The sequence below is a fragment of the Syngnathoides biaculeatus genome, chromosome 3 (assembly GCF_019802595.1).
Source record: "Syngnathoides biaculeatus isolate LvHL_M chromosome 3, ASM1980259v1, whole genome shotgun sequence".
Lineage (NCBI taxonomy): Eukaryota > Metazoa > Chordata > Actinopteri > Syngnathiformes > Syngnathidae > Syngnathoides > Syngnathoides biaculeatus.
In genome coordinates, this window is record NC_084642.1 from 40,288,104 (window position 1) to 40,307,061 (window position 18,958).

The following is an 18,958-nucleotide window of genomic DNA, read 5'->3' on the forward strand; positions in this document are numbered from 1 at the left end:
AGACTGGCCAGGCCACAACAGAACCTTCATATGCTTCTTCAGGAGCCACTTCTTGGTTTTCCTGGATGTGTGCTTCGGTCATGTTAAAAGACCCGGCCTCGACCCATCTTCAATGCTCTGACTGAGGGAAAGAGGTTGTTCCCCAAAATCTCACAATACATGGCCGCCGTCATGCTCTCCTTAATACAGTGTAGTCGTCCTGTACCATGTACAGAAAACACCCTCAAAGCATGATGCTACCATCCCCATGCTTCACAATCGGGATGTTGTTCTTGGGATGGAACTCATCATTCGTCTTCCTCCAAACACAGTTAGTGGAATTATGACCAAAAAGTTCAATTTTGGTCTCATCTGACCACAAAACCTTCGCCCATGACTCTTTGGCAAACTTAAGATGTCCTTTCCAGCCATGTGGAGTTGTACATTTTTGTCTCTGGTGTCTTTGGACAGCTAGCTCTTTGGTCTTGGCCATGTTCCAAGTTTGAGTCTTGCTCATTGTATGGGGTGGACAGGTGTCTTGATGCAGCTAACGACCTCACAGGTGCATCTGATTCCGGATAATACATGAAGTGGAGGTGGACTTTTAAAGCCGGACTAATAGGTCTTTGAGGGTCAGAATTCTAGCTGATAGACAGGTGTTCAAATACTTATTTGCAGGTGTATCACGCAAATCAATCTTTAAAAAAATCATACATTGTGATTTCTGGATTTTTCTTTTTAGATTCTCTCTCAGTAGACATGCACCTACAATGAAAATTTCAGACCCCTCAATGATTTCTATGTGGGAGAACTTGCAATATAGCAGGGTGTTCAAATACTTATTTTCTTCACTGTGTATATATATATATATTATATATATATATATATATATATATATATATATATATATATAAAATTCATACTAATTTGACCAGCAGGGTGTGAGTGAGTGTCCTAACATGGCACAAAGTAGAAAAATAATAGGTTCACTGATCAACAATTTCATGACTTAATTGCCAAAGGGAAAAAACTGTTAGAATGCCTGCTACTTTTAAATTTCATTCATCTGTATCGCTTTCCTGATGGAAGGAGCTGGAAGAGCTGGTGCCAGGAAGTAGAGGGTCCGAGAGGATCCTGCCTGCTCTGGACCTTGTTCGCGTTGCGTGCAAGTCCTCGATAGCGTGGAATAGCCTATTTAAATCAAAATTTATATAATATATAAATAAAATAATCTACAGAAGTAACAAAAATGTATATATTTGCATTTGCGTCTGAACTCTTCATACATATACACACAGTGAAGAAAATAAGTATTTTAACAACCTGCTATATTGCAAGATCTCCCACTTAGAAATCATGGAGGAAAATTTTCATCATAGGTGCATGTCCACTGTGAGAGAGATAGTCAAAAACTCCAGAAATCACAATGTATGATTTTTTTTTAATGATTTATTTGTGTGATACAGCTGCAAATAAGTATTTGAACACCTGAGAAAACCAATGTTAATATTTGGTACAGTAGCCTTTGTTTGCAATTACAGATGTCAAATGTTTCTTGTAGTTGCTCACCAGGTTACCACACACTGCAGGAGGGATTTTGGCCCACTCCTCCACACAGATCTTCCCCAGATCATGCAGGTTTCTGGGCTGTCGCTGAGAAACACGGAGTTTCAGCTCTCACCAAATATTTTCTATCGGGTTTAGGTCTGGAGACTGGCCAGGCCACAACAGAACCTTCATATGCTTCTTCAGGAGCCACTTCTTGGTTTTCCTGGATGTGTGCTTCGGTCATGTTAAAAGACCCGGCCTCGACCCATCTTCAATGCTCTGACTGAGGGAAAGAGGTTGTTCCCCAAAATCTCACAATACATGGCCGCCGTCATGCTCTCCTTAATACAGTGTAGTCGTCCTGTACCATGTACAGAAAACACCCTCAAAGCATGATGCTACCATCCCCATGCTTCACAATCGGGATGTTGTTCTTGGGATGGAACTCATCATTCGTCTTCCTCCAAACACAGTTAGTGGAATTATGACCAAAAAGTTCAATTTTGGTCTCATCTGACCACAAAACCTTCGCCCATGACTCTTTGGCAAACTTAAGATGTCCTTTCCAGCCATGTGGAGTTGTACATTTTTGTCTCTGGTGTCTTTGGACAGCTAGCTCTTTGGTCTTGGCCATGTTCCAAGTTTGAGTCTTGCTCATTGTATGGGGTGGACAGGTGTCTTGATGCAGCTAACGACCTCACAGGTGCATCTGATTCCGGATAATACATGAAGTGGAGGTGGACTTTTAAAGCCGGACTAATAGGTCTTTGAGGGTCAGAATTCTAGCTGATAGACAGGTGTTCAAATACTTATTTGCAGGTGTATCACGCAAATCAATCTTTAAAAAAATCATACATTGTGATTTCTGGATTTTTCTTTTTAGATTCTCTCTCAGTAGACATGCACCTACAATGAAAATTTCAGACCCCTCAATGATTTCTATGTGGGAGAACTTGCAATATAGCAGGGTGTTCAAATACTTATTTTCTTCACTGTGTATATATATATATATATATATATATATACATTTTCCGTACTGCTTAGCCTAACTTGGGTCATGAGCATACTGGATCCTATTCCTTTCCCAGCATTATCTTGGGTTAAGAGAAAATCACAAGGCACATAAAAACAAACAACCATTCGCACCATTCACATCTATGGACAATTGAATGAATTTTTTGAAGATGTGGGAGGAAACCAGAGTATCTGGAGAAAACCAACACAGTTAATGGTAGAAAATGCAAACTCCACACACGCACACACACACACACACACGCATACATACACATGCACAGTTGTATTAAAAGTAATCTTTTTTTTCTCTTACGGAAGGTGTAGCTAGCTAGCTGTGTGCGCCAACTTGCCAAAATCATGTGTCCTAAGTATCTGTTTTGTAACCTAAAGTCAAAATCAAAAGTAAACGTGTAGTATGTGTGTTCTTGTGCCAGCAAATCTATGTGATGTCTACCATTGTTTGTAAGAGTTTGTGTAGTTCATTAATGCATCCTTCTGTTCAAATGGTTTAAGTGTAACGTGGCTGTTGTGTTATGTATCTGGATTTGTGAGTGTGGCTTATTTTTGTGTGGCCTTGGTGAAAGGGAAGGCCGGTTGTGCCTCCCTTACGATTACTGTCACTTAACTGACATGTTTATTTTGACTCCTCAATTAACAAAAACACATTCATGTGACAACAGCAAGAATATGTTTTCCTTTCTCTCAGACTCGTGTGATGTTGAAAAAAAATCAATTCCCAGCAGGAAAAAATTTTTACATTCTGTGCAAAAACAAAGAAAAAAAACTTCCATCATTCTGCTGTAAAATAAGCATTTGATCATTTTAGTTCACAAAAAATGTGACTTTTTCCAAGCCAGTGTCACACTAAAATGTTTGCTTTTAGCCATGTACCAAAAATGTCACATTAAAAAACTTTATCTTTGAGACCTGTTTTGTTAGCCGACCACGTGTTTGTTTGTTTTGGATAACAAGATTGTGTCTAGATATCATGGCTAAGAATTGATAAGTGTATATTGTAATGTTTTGGCTACAGTTATCATTTGATCTTTTATCTTGAAAGACCATTGACAAACGAACACTGTAACCAGAAGTGATTGAGGGACTTGTGCTGGCGTGCGGAATAAAGAAAGAAAGAAAGAAGCCACATGCGAAACTCTAGAGCATTGTGTCGACATCAGCGGGGCGCGCCGAGACAGGACAATAAGGAAGTGAGCGAGAGAGGTTGGCGAGGGAAAAAGCAAAATATATATCACCCACGTAACCCTCTCTGGACCAAATAAAATTTTGCTGAGAGAAAAATCCGATACTTTCAGAAAATGATACTCTGGACTTAAAATTTTCTATTATATTAAACATGTAGCAAATTTCCAACCCCTGCCTGGAAAGGGTTTTAAAAAGTACACTTGGACTCACGTCTACGTTATTCAATAACACGACAGCAAGATCATAACATGGTGTCAGAGTGACGGTAGTATCACTACAGACTCGTTCACTACGGACAAAAAACCTCTCTCATAATCTGAAGGTTGCTCCAGGAATGAAATACAAGTTCTCGATTTCAATGGCTTTACTATTTAATTCTAAGACAACATCAGCAGGAACTGGAATTTTATAGAGGATTTTCTTAAATCTAAAAGGGGAAGTACTGGGAGAAAATGCAGAGGGCTTGACGACTAAGGGTACAGATTTAAAAAAAAAACAAAAACCTTGCAATGACAACCTTTTAGGCTACCATGTCAGGAGTTCACCTGCCATATACTGTATCTGCGTGGCTGCCTCTTAGACAGTGCCCTCTACGTTTGGCAGATTTTACAGGGTGAACGTTGCAGTCTCCCATCCACTTGATAGGTTGTGTGGATGGATAAAACTAAAATAAAGAAAAACAATGAAAATCTACCCATTATCTTTTGAAAATGTTGCACTCCCAATACTTAAAGGGGACTTTGCATCTTTAAAACCACAAACAAGATTTAAATGCAGTAAGCACAGAAGTGCATAGCAAATAAATGACACTTCAATGGTCACGCTTACAATGTCTGATTGAGTGTGTGGTGGTTTCTAAAATAAATCTAATTACAATTGGGCCAGAGCGGGAAAATAATTTCACAGATCATTTTAGTAATATGGCACCACGGGGATGCAACCTGTTAGGGCATTGGCCTCACAATTCTGAGGACTGGGGTACAAGTCCTAGCCCTGCCTGTGTGGAGCTTGCATGTTCTCCCCGTGCCTGCGTGGGTTTTCTCCCGGCCCCCCGGTTTTCTTCCAGATCCTAAAAAATATGCACTAATTGGAGCCTCTGAATTGCCCCTAGGTGTGATTGTGAGTGTGACTTTAGCCCTGTGATTGGCTGGTAACCAGTTCAAGGTGTATGGAAATAGATTAGTGCCACCAGGATTTGAATTCGAAATGCCACAGAAAACAGGATTTGAATTTGAAATGTAAAGTGATCACATTTTCAATAGGTGCTACATTTCGGTGTCTGAAATTCAATAGTTGCTACAATTTGCTGTCTGAAATTCAGCTGTCTAAAATTCAGTGTTAAGAAGGCAGGGTTACTTCAGGTCACAGACATTAGCAAATGATGTCAGAACTATGGTGCCTGTACAGTGCAAAACACTACAACAAAAGTGGAAACACTTTAACAAAAGGGGAAACAAACAATCCGAAACAAAGGCGGAAACACCAAAACAAAAGCGGAATACAAAAACAAAAGCAAAAACAAAAGTAGGGGGCCGAGAAGTGCAAGACACACAAAAACAAGAGCCAAAACAAAAACTGAAATCATAATGCGCGGGTTCTTATTCAGACGTTCGGCAACGCTACAGTTCAGGAAGTATATTGTTTCCTGGTACGCAACATCTGTCGACGCGCCATTCCACGTTGCTAGACAGGAAGAGACGCGAAGGCGTGCTGTTCCTGGACGTATTGTTTCCCGAAACAACGCCATGTCCATTCTGTTGCCATCACCTCATCCAATTTGGTGCAGTTTTTGAAGGATATCAACCCGATGGAAGGACGAGGTCTACCACGGGAGTGCATCAAGTATTTTAAAAAGTACCACTCGTATGCTGTGATTGTGGACATGATGCTTACATGGTATACAGATTAGTCTGAGGACTTTGAAGAGCAAATTGAACGAAGCCAGGTTCTATCGCAGAAACAATTATTATTATTCTGAGGACGCCGTATTTCAGGCCATTCAATTGGAACTTCGAAGACCTGGACGGCTGTTTGGCTATCGAATGATGTGGCAAGTACTTAGACCAGGGCTGCTCAATGTGTCGATCGCAATCGCGAGGCAGTTACGGTCGATCTCGACAGCGTGCCTTGAGAAAAAAAAAAAGACATCAGGCATATTTTTTTTTTTTAACTTTAGCTCACCGCGCATGTGAAAACAACGACAGTATAGGAAATCACGCTGTCAGTGAGTTCCCCCCTATTTTAAGCTCTCTCTTAAGAAATCTTAACCAACATGAGTATGGATGCTGTAGTAAAGAAGACAAAAACGGATCACTTTCATATGGAATGGGAGGTGGACAATTTTTTAACAGTCATTTTTGAAGTGCGTTTGCCTGATCTGCCAGCGAAGTAAAACGTGGAGTGGCATTTTCAAATTGGAAAATTTGACACCGATATTGCGCTAATAAACAAGCTGAGAATGAGAAAAGTGAACAAACTAAAATCCCAATTGGGTGCACAGCAGTCACTTTTCACACAATATAGTTCAATAGCAAAACCCGCCACCAAAACATCGTTCTGGGTTCGACACATCATCATTAATAACAAGACTTCCAAGACGGACAGATGGTGAAAGAGGCATAGCTGACTTGTTCCGAATCGTCAATATACTTTGAAACAAATATGTTTTCCATTTTTGTAGTGGGTAGATCTTTGTGATAATATGGTCATTGTATTTCATCATTGGTCATTCTAAAAAAAAAAAAAAAAAAAAAAACTTCAGCCGTCCACACTTGAATGAGTGTGTGAGACTATGGAACAGTCACAGAATTCACCCTTCCAGAATGGCTTCCGGTCGAGGAGGCATCCCAAATTAACTTTACGACCGACCTAATTTATGGTATTGAACATTGTATTTGCTTTCAATTAGAGCTGAATGAATGCAATTATTCTGTTTCACACCATACGTTTGGGTCCAGAGACTGTGGGTTTAAAATCCAACAGTCTTTCCTTAGACTGACCTGAGAGTGATTCCTCAACATGGAGGGGTACTTGGACTCTGCCATGGAGTATTGCTCCAGAAGCCAGCACACTGGCAGTCTGCCACTGAACTTTATTTCAGACTCAGAGAGACTTCTCAGTCGTGTGCTAAAATAGTGTTAAAGTCATTGCCATTTTTTTTTAACCTTTGTACTTTCAGAAATGAATGGAAATTAACTAAAAATATACAAGGATCTTTTTGATTGGGCTTCCCAGGTAATTTAACAATTTTAGTGTGCACGCACATGTACAGTGTGCATTTGCAGGATTCATCACCCTACTGGCAGATTTTAGCTACCCTCAAAGATTTTCAGTTGTTTTGAGGTCAGGACTGTTCGCTGGCCCTTTTGTATTTTTTTCCCCCCCTTTCCAAAAATTCCATTGTGCTTTATCATGTGCTTTCTTATCTTTTTGGAGGACTGTTGATCTTCAAATCAAACCAATTTTTCTTGCACTAGGTAAGACATTTCACAGGAAAATCTCTTGATTTTCTTATGCTACATGATAGCTGTGATATAGTCCAATGCCTCCAGTACCAGATGTATAACACAACACTAAAGCACTACTTCCTCCACAGGTGATTGTTGCCAAGGTGTTCTTTTCCTTAAAAAACCTGCCATGAATATACTGCTAGTATATTTTCAAGTATTTTGGTTTCATGCCCATTAAATGATTTGCTCTTTTATATCAAACATGTTCCCTCCAGAAAAATATTTCACTAGATTATGTTCTGCGGGAGATATTCCACATTCAGTCCTGAAAAAACAATGGTGGACACAACCGTATGAGTATATGTTTGTTGGAACACTGGTCTCTGGCTGAATAAAGGCTCTAAAACTCACCTGTAGCTTCATTTTAAACTGTGTATTAAATAAAAGAACATAAGCCAGTGATCAGTACATGTAACAATTTAGTTGGAACTTCAGTGAACTTTCAATAATAAATAGAACACTAAATAGAACAGTTTCCCACCAAATGTCATGATCCTGCCAGTCCTAGCCCTGGCTTTGCATGTCCCCCGACTCACCTGCAGTCATCAGGAGGCGCACACCTGCGCCTCATCCCCTGTAATTACCTGCAGTACATATAGGATCCAGCGGACGGTCTTGCTTTGCCAGATCGTTGTCATTGATGCCTCGTTCCCGCACTTTCTTGAATCTGATCTCAACTCCCGGCATACCAACCCCCGCCTGTCTCCTGACCTACCCCGTAAGCCCAACGTCATTATCACTGCTGCTCTCATGGGCTGCCTACCTGGTTACCGACTCTGGACTGAATAACAATATTCCCGAACTGCCACCACGTTGCCCGAGTCGTGCATTTGGGTCTAACTCCGCGTTCTGGTTATGCCACCAAAACATAGATAAAATAAATAATAAAAATAAACCATGTGAAAAAAAAGTTTGCACAAATTTTAACAGCATTATTGAGTGGGAACGAAAAACATGCTACAAATGTCCAAATCCTGGACTATTTAGCAACCCGAAGTTAATTTGCGCCTTGAATCCACTGTATAACTCCATCAGTGGCAACTTTAGTGTGTTTGTGCATGTGGTTTCCATTGGGAGTGGACAGTCATCGAGGAACTCGATTGCTGGAAGTGGATCAAAGTCAGATGGAGGAATTGTAGTGAGCCCAGTTGCAAACATCATAACGTCACCCAAAGAAGCAGAGGTTTCACCATCTGCAAAAGGAAAATGTTCAGATACACCAAAGATGATTTCATCTATCGTAAGTAGTCTCTTTAAGTCGTCGGTTACTCTCTGAAGGACTGAGGTTAGGCTTGAAGAGTCTCTCAAATTCTAAACCATTAAGTTGCTTCTGGAAGTGACGTAGGAAAGGCACCAGCAAACTTACATATTCTTGGAGTGCAGTCTTAAAATTAAGGGTTTGAAAGACCATCTTTAAATCTACAAAGATCAAAAAAGCCTGTTCACTGCTGTATAATGCCAATCATGTCACAAAGTAAATTAAATAAAACAATGCTTCCTTGGTGGCACAGCTGGATGAATGATCTGCATCACAGTTCTAAGGACCAAGGTTCAAATCCCAGCCCTGCCTGTGTGGAGTTTGGATGTTCTCACCGTGCCTGCGTGGGCTTTCTCCGAGCACTCCGGTTTCCTCCTACATTCCAGAAACATGCATTCATTGGGGACTCTAAATTGCCCTTTGGTATAATTGTGAGTGCGAATGGTTGTCTGTCTCCATGTGGCTCTGTAATTAACTGACAACCAGTTCTGTTTCTACCCTAGCCCCTTCTCTGATGACAACGTTGATAAACTCCAGCACTCCTGCGACCCTTGTGAGGATAAGCGGTTCAGATAATGGATGGATTGATTGATTCCCTTTAATCACTAACAACCGAGTGGCCTATACATTTGTAGTTAATGGAATAGGCGTCAATTGACTGAATGACAACAAGGAAATGAGTGAAGAGACAAGTCACATCTTAAAATCAGTGTCATTACCAGATTACTTGCAACCTTTTACTGCTCCGTGACTGTTCTCGCAATGTCTTATGTCTCAAAAGCATTCTTTATTAATGCCAGTTGTCGTACAAGAGAAAATACAACTACTGGAGACAAATTTATTGTTTTTTGACGTACTTGGCAAAATAAAGATGATTACGATGAGAGGATCATCCATTATCTGAGACAATTTTCCTCACAAGGATTGTGGGAGAGCTGTAGCCAATCTCAGCCATAATCAGGCAGGAGGAAATTTACACCCTGAACTGGTTGCCAACCAATCGCAGGGCACATGGAAACAAACAACAGCCGGACTCTGAATCACACCTCAGGGTAACGGATGGATGTTTTTGGGATGTGGTAGGCAACCAGAGTTCCTGGAAAAACCCACACAGGCATGGGGGAACATGCAAACTCTACTCGCCCCCTAGATTTGAACCCTGGTCCTCAGAAGTGTGTAGTGTCTCAAATGTTTTACCTGTCGATTACAGATGAGTTGCGATCATAATGCACTACCGGAGGTAGTCGGTGGTCATTTGTTATTTTTCTTCAACAGTAGCCACCTGTCGCAGACAACCTGCTGTCATTGACCTATGTTTCATGATGGAATCTTGCAGCCAATGCAGTGATGTAGCATTCTCGATCTGAAAGAAAAAGGGTATAAAAACACAATTAAATATATTCCCTTGATTTTATTCAGTGAGACTGATGTAAACACATCATACCTATCAGAATTAAATGTAAGCCAATTATGTGTCCACATAAGAAGGGAGCATTGTCTTAAATACGTTGGTCAATTTAGATCCCAATTTCTTCTTCTGGTGTTAATGTTCGCCGTTGAATTTAATGAATGCTGTCCCGCAAGATAATGCACAAGATCTTCGGAAAGGAAATGTAGTTCTGGACCTCCATGTACAACTGACACAGCAATCATCTTTCCTGCGAGGTTGTACTCATCCTCCCTGACAGCTGTAAATTAAGTTATGGAACAATATTAAAACGTGCAAATACATTATATACTTAAAAATATTCAGAGGAAAAGACACACATGAAACTCTCTCTCTCTAATGCATATTTTTGGAATGTAGTAGGGAACAAGAGTTCCTGGAAAAACTACACAGTGGGAGAGAGCGGGAGAGAGAGAAAGAGGACCTAGTTCATACTGTTTGCATTGTAAACCAAGAACTGATGTCTATCTCGTCCATCAAAAATGTATACAGAATGAGGGCTTTGCTCTTTTACTTCCTAATCTTATTGAACATGTACATTTCTGTTGTTTACATTTTAATTTTTCCACTGGTTGATTCCCACTAGAAAAGATTAAGGACTGATGATCATTGTCTCTCCATCTCTGATCCCCTGACAAAAGATAGATGTTATACTGCTTCTTAAGTGCATGCCTACACCTCCTAAATAAATGCCTGAAACTGTTATACAAGGGTTACAACCTACAGGCTATCTTCAGGATCAGGATTGGGAGTGCTTTGGTTATTAGGTTCAAAAACCTGAAAGGAAATGAATCCAGTTATAAACAATTTGGAACAGGTTCCATGATTATTCTGTTATCATACACAGTGTCATGAAAAGGTATTGAATCTATAACAAAATTTATATTACACAGTTTCCACATTTTAAGATCGACAAATGTGTAAATATCTGACCAATAGAACCCAAGTGAACTTAAAATGCAGTTTTACAATGGTAATTTAATTTATTCAGGGAGGGATGGGTGGGCTCATTTACTTGTTTTTTAATTAGTTTGTCTAGAAAAAGTAATCACACCTCTTGTTAGATCATGAATTAATTGTAGCCAATACTTTTTCACAGTACTGGATAAAGGTGAAAGGTTGTCATGGTTTCTAACAGTAACTATAAATTTAAATAATAATAATCCTTCTCTAAATTACTGACCAAAACATACTGGTAGATTTATATTAAAAATTAATGTAATTATAGATGTACCACAGTGTCAGCTCGATTTAATTCATCTCTGCTCTTTGATGTGATGAAAACTTCAGAATCGAAGTCTGAGGTACTATCATTGGAACCCACTGTGAATAATAAAAAAATAAATAAATGACAAAAATAAACCCAGAGATTTATTACAAGTGATGGAGACAAAGGAATAGTTTTGGACAGCTTGTTTCAGCAAATCAGGTACCGTCACATCTGGGTTGACAAGTAATGGTATTATTCTCCCTTTTGGAGGTTTTAATACATTTCCATGTGGAATCATCAATCCAATGTTTATTTGGAAAAAAAAGTTGAAATTATTTTTAAATGTGAAACAAAAGAACAATATAATGAGCCAATCGTCTGTGTACTCTCCAAATATTTTGTGATCATGACAAAACTGCCATACAGCAAAACCAATGAAGAAAACCTCTATTTTGATAACAATAAATGTAACTCCACTGCAGAGGTATTAGGTTGATTAACCAACAGTACTGTAGTACTCTTTACCTGGACTTTTTTTTTTCCTTAGCCTGAAATCTTTTGGTTGCTTTTGGTCCAAAATTAAACAACTGTTCCGTTCCTTTGACTTCGAGCTTCTGAAGTCCATGAATTGGTTACACAATACGCAAGGATTTTCTCCTGAAAAAAATGAGAGTTCGGTTTGAAAAATTCAGAAAGTTGGAAGTCACTACAAAATTCGGATCTAAATAAATGGCGTGCCTGTATTTGTGATCTGGATGGGTTTCCCGTGTGTTTTGTCCTCTTGTTAGTTCCGCATCATTCAAACACTCTAAAGATCTCCCACATATATGGCAAAACCGCAGAAAGTGGATGAGGTGAATGCCGCAGAATGGACAAAACATAGCGTTGTTTTGATCAGGGAACACACCTTCACATCCCTTCTTGTCCAGCAACATGGAATGGTGTGTCGATGGATGTTGTGTACCGGGAAACAATATACTTCCCGAACTGTACATTGCCGAGAATGTCTGAATAAGAACCCTCCCTTTCCGATTTCAGGTTTTGTTTTTTGGCTCTTGTTTTAGTGTTTTGCACTTCTTGGCCCCCTACTTTTGTTTTGTGTTTCCACTTTGGTTTTTGTGTTTCCGCTTTTGATTAACTGTTTCCGCTTTTGTTTTGGTGTTTCCGCTTTTGTTGTAGTGTTTTGCACTTCACAGCCATTGTAGTTCTGACATCCTTTGCTAATGTCGGTAACCTGAAGTAACCCTGCCTTAACACTGAATTGTAGCCAGTTGAATTTCACACAGCGAATTGTAGCCGGTTTAATTTCAGACAGTGAATTGTAGCAACTATTGAAAATGTGATCTCTTTACATTTCAAATTCAAATCCTGTTTTCTGTAGCATTTTGAATTCAAATCCTTGTGGCACTAATCTTCTTCTACCCTGCCTCCTGCCTGATGATAACTGGGATGGGCTCCAGCACTCCCGCAAACCTTGTGAGGATAAGTGCCTCAGAAAATTGATCGATTTTAGCAATGTACTATTATCAGATTTATTATTAGTTTTCACAAATATGAAATCTTAAAAAAAATGAAAACTTCTCTTTAAGTACATTTAATATCAAGTTTTTAGGTACAGCAGACATCAAATACTTAAAGATTTTAAACTTTTTTAAAAAGTTATTTTTTTGTTCAGATACTTGTACTTTTACTCAAGTATCATTTTCAGGTAGTTTATACAATAGTTTTTTTTTTTCGTTTTTTTTTTTTTTACTTACCAAAGGCCCCCCAATAAAAAAAAAAGACTCAAACAAGTATCAAGTCCAAATGGCTACAGTGGAAGCTCTGGCAAAGCATCTTCAAGGAAGGAAATCAGAATTCACGTTTAGTACATTGACAGTAATATGAGACATTATAAACCCAATTCTGAAGCCCTGTAGCTCAGTGGTTAGAGCACTGGTTTGGTAAACCAGTGGTTGTGGGTTCGTATCCCACTGGGGCCTCCACACCCTGAGAAGGGTTGCGTCAGGAAGTGCATCCGGCGTAAAAATTGTGCCAAACATATATATGCGTTCATCTGAGATGACACGCTGTGGCGACCCCGAAAGGGACAAGCCGAAAGGAAAACAACATTATAAACCCAATGATTTGGAAATCATGTTCAAACTATGTTTAATTGAATACGCTATGAAGACAAGATATTCAATGTTGAAACTTATAAACTTTGCTTTTTAGCAAATAATCATTAACTTGGTATTTTGTGGCTGCAACACATTCCAAAACAGCTGGGACAGGGTTATGTTTATCACTGTCATCACACATCACATCAACTTTTCTGTTAACAACATTCAATAACATTTGGGAACTGAGGACATTAATTGTTGAAGCTTTGTAGGTGGAATTCTGTCCAATTTTTGCTTGATGTACAGTTTCAGCTGTTCAACAGTCTGGCGTCTCCATTGTCGTATTTTCCACTTCATAGTGTGCCACACATTCCAATGGGAGACACATCAGTCTCATACCAGCATTCTTTTACTACGAAGTAACACTGAAAGAATGTGGATTGAAATTGTCTTGCTGAAATAACCAAGGTCCTCCATGAAAAAAGACATTGCTTGGATGGCAGCATTTATTTCTCCAAAACCTGTATGTCGCTGTTCCTTTCAGCATTAATTGTGCCTTTACAGATGTCTAATTTACTCATCCCATTGCCACTAACACAGTCCCATAAGATCACAGATGGCGCCCTTTGAACTTGGCATCCATAACAATCCAGATGGTTCTTTTCCTCTTTGGCCCAAAGGACATAACCACAATTCCCAAACACAACTTGAAATGTGGACTCGTTGGAGCACAGAAGACTTTTCCATGTTGCATCAGTCCATCTTAGATGAGTTTGTGTCCAGAAAAGCCCAACAGCTTTACTGGGTGTTGTTGAAAAATGGATTTTGCTTTGCAAAGTAGAGTTTTAAGGTGCACTTATGTATGTAGCACTGAACTGTATTTACTGACATTTCTCAAGTATTCCTGAGTCCATGTGGTGTTTTTCTGTTTTTACTTAACACAACCTCCCATCTTTTTTGGAATTCGGTTTGTACAATATCAACTGTACAGTCCTATAAATACTTTGAATCCTTGCTTATAGAAAATAATGGCTGTCCCAACAGGCTGAAATTCCTTTAAAATAAATATAATTTAGGGGAAACTGCTTAAATTAAAACTGCAAGTCCATGTTGTTCATGTTTTATTTTACCACTACTCTGCCTGTGTAAAATTCAAAATCATAAACATTTTTCATAATACAATGACAATTCCTCAGGGTCCCTAACTAGTGAGGTTTATTATCACCGTTTGGGTGAGGGTCCAATTAGAGTTAATCTCTTCACACAAAAGGATGCTTACTTTTTTGATTCGTTGCATTTGTCAATCAAAAGTCAAGGAAGTGTTCCTTGCTACTCACGTTTTCATATCATTTGAATAAATAAAGTTATTCATAATACTTTTTTCCTAATATAAAAAAACAAGCTGATTTAAAGTTACACAAAAATCCAATTTCTCTGATTTACCAGATGCCTGTGGAATAGAAATCTACATGGCAGCATGAAGCATGACAAATAGACTAAGAAATAAATCAATTTGCACTATGAATAAGTCCTGGCACAAGTGTCACTGGTTTGTTCCTTGACAATTTCAATTTTTAAAGTTCATACATAAACAAAAAACACAATGTCTCATGTAAAAAAAAAAGGCCCTGCTATTTGTTATTGTAAATATGACTCAGCCTTCTGCATGTAGATAAATTACACAGTTCTCTTTTCCTGCAGTTTCAATTGAGTTTTGTCCTTTTTGTTGCAGCATTTCTTTCCAGTTTTTTTTTTTTTTTTTTTTTTTTACAATAAACGATAATATTCTTTAGTCAAATACATACTGAAGCCTACAGTCAATAAAAGAAATAAGACACCTAAAAACTAAAGGCAATAAAGGAGCACAGTCAAGCGGTACAAATGTGTTACATATTAGATGGTTTTACAATTTACAAATTAAAAAAATATAACAAAAATTAATTGCACTATCTTGTCTAAATTTCAGAAACTAAGACAAATAAAAAAATGCAAAACAATATTGTGTATATATGTCTAGTTGAAATACTTTTGAAGTTACCCAAGTTGCTAAAATTGCAGCCCACACAAAATTTATAGACAGAATTTTGGCATGAAGATGTGAATAACAGACATATTCAAGTTACAAAACCTTTGGAATATAATATAAAAAGCCTGCCTCATTGTTGTGCTTATTCAAATAACATAAAAAGAAAAGAACAAAAAAGTAAGGCAGTAAAATGGCATAATGTTGTCCCTTAATCTCGTGTTGGTTTGAATTGCAGAAATTAACTTAGAAGGATTACAAATGTCTTGTTCTTGGATTTTTTTCCCCTGGCTTTGTGATTTTGCATTTGCTGTGGACATATTTTCATATATGAATGATCTTAATGTGAAGCTACAGGGGAAAGATAATTTTGTGCACAACGTACACAATTCTCAGTTGATTTTATTCTCCAGACAAATGTCAAACAAATCTCACTCATTTCCCCACAGTAGCCACACAGAAAGAGGCCACCCAAACACGAAAAAATACTGCAAATCACTGGACAACCTGCACAGAGACTTTTGTTCAAGTTCAAGTCTCTTAAACTCAACGACTTTTAGGCTTTCCTCAACAAAGCCACGTTTCCAAACCTCCAGAAGACGGCACAGAAGATGCCAGTGTTGTTTGGTTTTACCCACGCGTGTGACTCGACTTTCAGTGTTACAAACATCCACAAAGCCTGTCACAGATCCCGGCTAACTGACAAACACCTCAGATCTATCCTGAGAATTGCCACAACAAATCTAACTCCAGACTTTGATGCACTGGCAAAAAAAAAAAAAAAAAAAAAGACGACAAGCAACACTGTTCACACTAAAATTGGTGAATTTTTCTGCTGGTATGAAAAAAAAATACTTATGGGATTAAATCTTTGAAAGTGCATCTTTTAATTTAGTCCACAGTTACACACAGCAGGAGATCAGAAAATGAGCAGAGCAGAACGGAATGGGACTTTCATTAAGAAATATGTTTTGAATGATGCAAGTTACATCTCTTTTCAATAAATGTTGATTTCTTTAACTTTGAGTCTTCAATTGTCCCATATTGTGTGCTATTTTAATCTATTTATATTTTTTCCTCCCACTATAATGCCAAATAGTGTTTAAATGCCACATCTTGCATTTTAATTGAGACAAACATAGAACCTGGATGAGGGCTATGTTGCACATTTGAAATATTCAGTGTTCACTGAGACTAAATCAGGTTGTACATTTATTTGCATGTGTATACTCTGTTATGAGGTCCTGGTCCTCTGTCAAATTAGAACCCAATGCGGCCCATGAGTAAAAAAAAAAAAATTGCCCACCTCTGTTCTAGAGCTTGCTGGCCATCTAAACTGAGCAATCAGGGAGGTGATGAATAAATGAGACTGTCAGTCGAAGGAGACACTTTCTGGTATTCATGGGGGGGAGTGGATTAATTGGATTTTCTTTCAATGAGGAAAGATGATTTGAGATACTCAAGAGACCAGTGTATAATGAATATATAGACCCCCCCCTGGGGTGTGCATAATGCATCAATCATTTCATGCTTGAGATTATGCTATTTCCAGGATGCACCTTCATAGAAAAAATGAGTTTCAGCCCTGGAGCGATGAGTCCCTGCAATTTATCATGGAATACAGTTACAATAAGCCTCCACTATTTAACAGTTCTTGCTTTATGGACCTGTTATATTGCAAATTTTTATTGATGTTATTACTGTATACTATACAATGTTTGTAGAACATTTTTATATTAGCCATTGGTAATGGTCAATATATTAGGTGTTTAAATGTATTTGTATTGTTTTAGGTGTGTTTATAAATCCCAAAAATGTGAGTGTAGTAAATGCAACAAAAACTTGCTTAGTATGGAATTAAATAGGGTAATCGTATTTCACAAATTATACTTATACGGAGGTGAATTGGATTTTAATTTATTATAAACTAAATAACTTTATGAACAGATAACCAAGTGAAGAAATAATTACCTGGTTATGAATATTTTTAAACCAAAGGAGTTTATTGAGCTCTGGAAATTGAAGAATTTTCTCAAATTCACAATTGATAATCAACAGTAAAAGTGAAAATTTTGGGTGGTAGGTATTTACTGGACTGGGAAGAATATAAAAATGGTGATGTACAGAAACTTAAACTGTCAGATAATCGTAACATATTTAAAAAAAAAAAAGCAGGAAAAACATTTGCCTAAACGGCATATAATACTGTATGTTCTATACTGGTGGATGTGAAAGGCTCTGTTTTATTGGGTTTGCCTTGGACCACACCACTGTGCTTAGGCATCTACAGCTGTGACTGTGTGGTGGATCACTTGCTTTTACTGAAATTAAGAATGCACCTAGACAGCTGGCTAGCCCACCAGCTGCATTACACTTCAAATGTACATCATGACTATAAGCTTCGTTGTGGTGCTGAGCAATAATATGGATGGCCATTGTGAGTTCCCCACCCATAGACAGACTCCCCATGCCTGCAGGGTTTTCTTTACAATTGCGATTGCCAAGCTCGTGATTGGTGTGCACTAACTTTGCTTTAGTAGCAGTGAGACAAAAATTAGCGAAAATTCCAAACCATAAGGTAGAGTATTACTCAATCCCCGCACTGACTCGCATGTCACGTGTTGTTGTTGTTTTTTTTTTTTTTTAAACACACAAATTGACCGAATGAATGGACTTATACACCAGATTTCCAGGACTAAGGCAGAATACTTCAAACCATGAATAAATAGTTGCTTATCACTAAAGTATCCCAATTGTGTGCATCTAACATCTACTAATGCTGCTCAGCCTGCAGCTTGCTTTCGTGAATGGTGTGTTACCACCAACAGTGGCTATTGAATGAGTCCAGGGAAAAAAAAAAAGGCTATGCTGTGTTTAGGATAACCTGTCCTTCTCTGCCTCTGATTGTCTACTGGTTAGGACCAAAACAGTTTTAGTGGAAAATAATTCACTGAAGTACCTCAGCAACGCATATAGACATACAGTGAAGAAAATAAGTATTTGAACACCCTGGTATTTTGCAAGTTCTCCCACTGCGAAATCATGGAGCGGTCTGAAATTTTCATCGTAGGTGCATGTCTACTGTGAAAGAAATAATCTAAAAAGAAAAATCCAGAAATCACAATGTATGTTTTTTTAACGATTTATTTGTGTGATACAGCTGCAAATAAGTATTTGAACACCTGTCTATCAGCTAAAAATCTGACCCTTTAAGACCTGTTAGTTCACCTTTAAAAGTCCACCTCCACTCCATGTATTATCCTGAATCAGATGCACCTGTGTGAGGTCGTGAGCTGAATAAAGACACCTGTCCACCCCATACAATCAGTAAGACTCAAACTTGTAACATGGCCAACACCAAAGAGGTGTGCAAAGATACCAGAGACAAAATTGTGCAACTCCACATGGCTGGAAAGGACATCTTAAGTTTGCCAATGACCATTTGTATGATACAGAAGAGTCATGGGCGAAGGTTTTGTGGTCAGATGAGACCAAAATGGAACCTTTTGGTCATAATTCCACTAACCGTGTTTGGAGGAAGACGAATGATGAGTTCCATCCCAAGAACACCATCACCACCTACTGTGAAGCATGGGGGTGGTAGAATCATGCTTTCGGGGGTGTTTTTCTGCACATGAGACAGGACGACTGTACTCTATTAAGAA

General features: G+C 38.5%; 1 protein-coding gene across 7 annotated transcripts in view; it reads right to left on the minus strand.

The window, feature by feature from the left end:
- Window positions 1-6,929: 6,929 nt before the first annotated feature.
- The window catches only part of samd4a (sterile alpha motif domain containing 4A), a 205,501-nt gene continuing 193,472 nt past the window's right edge, over window positions 6,930-18,958 (minus strand). For 5 of the 7 annotated variants that reach the window (XM_061815854.1, XM_061815853.1, XM_061815851.1 and 2 more), the window contains one exon: window positions 9,820-9,874. Coding sequence is in view for 2 of the 7 variants with exons in the window: in XM_061815858.1 (XP_061671842.1) it covers window positions 9,822-9,874; window positions 11,694-11,825 (185 nt within the window). In the remaining 5 variants the exon portion in view is untranslated. Of the gene's footprint in view, window positions 8,447-9,708; window positions 9,875-11,693; window positions 11,826-18,958 lie in introns of those variants that run through there. The other 2 variants (XM_061815858.1, XM_061815860.1) reach the window with 2 other exon arrangements.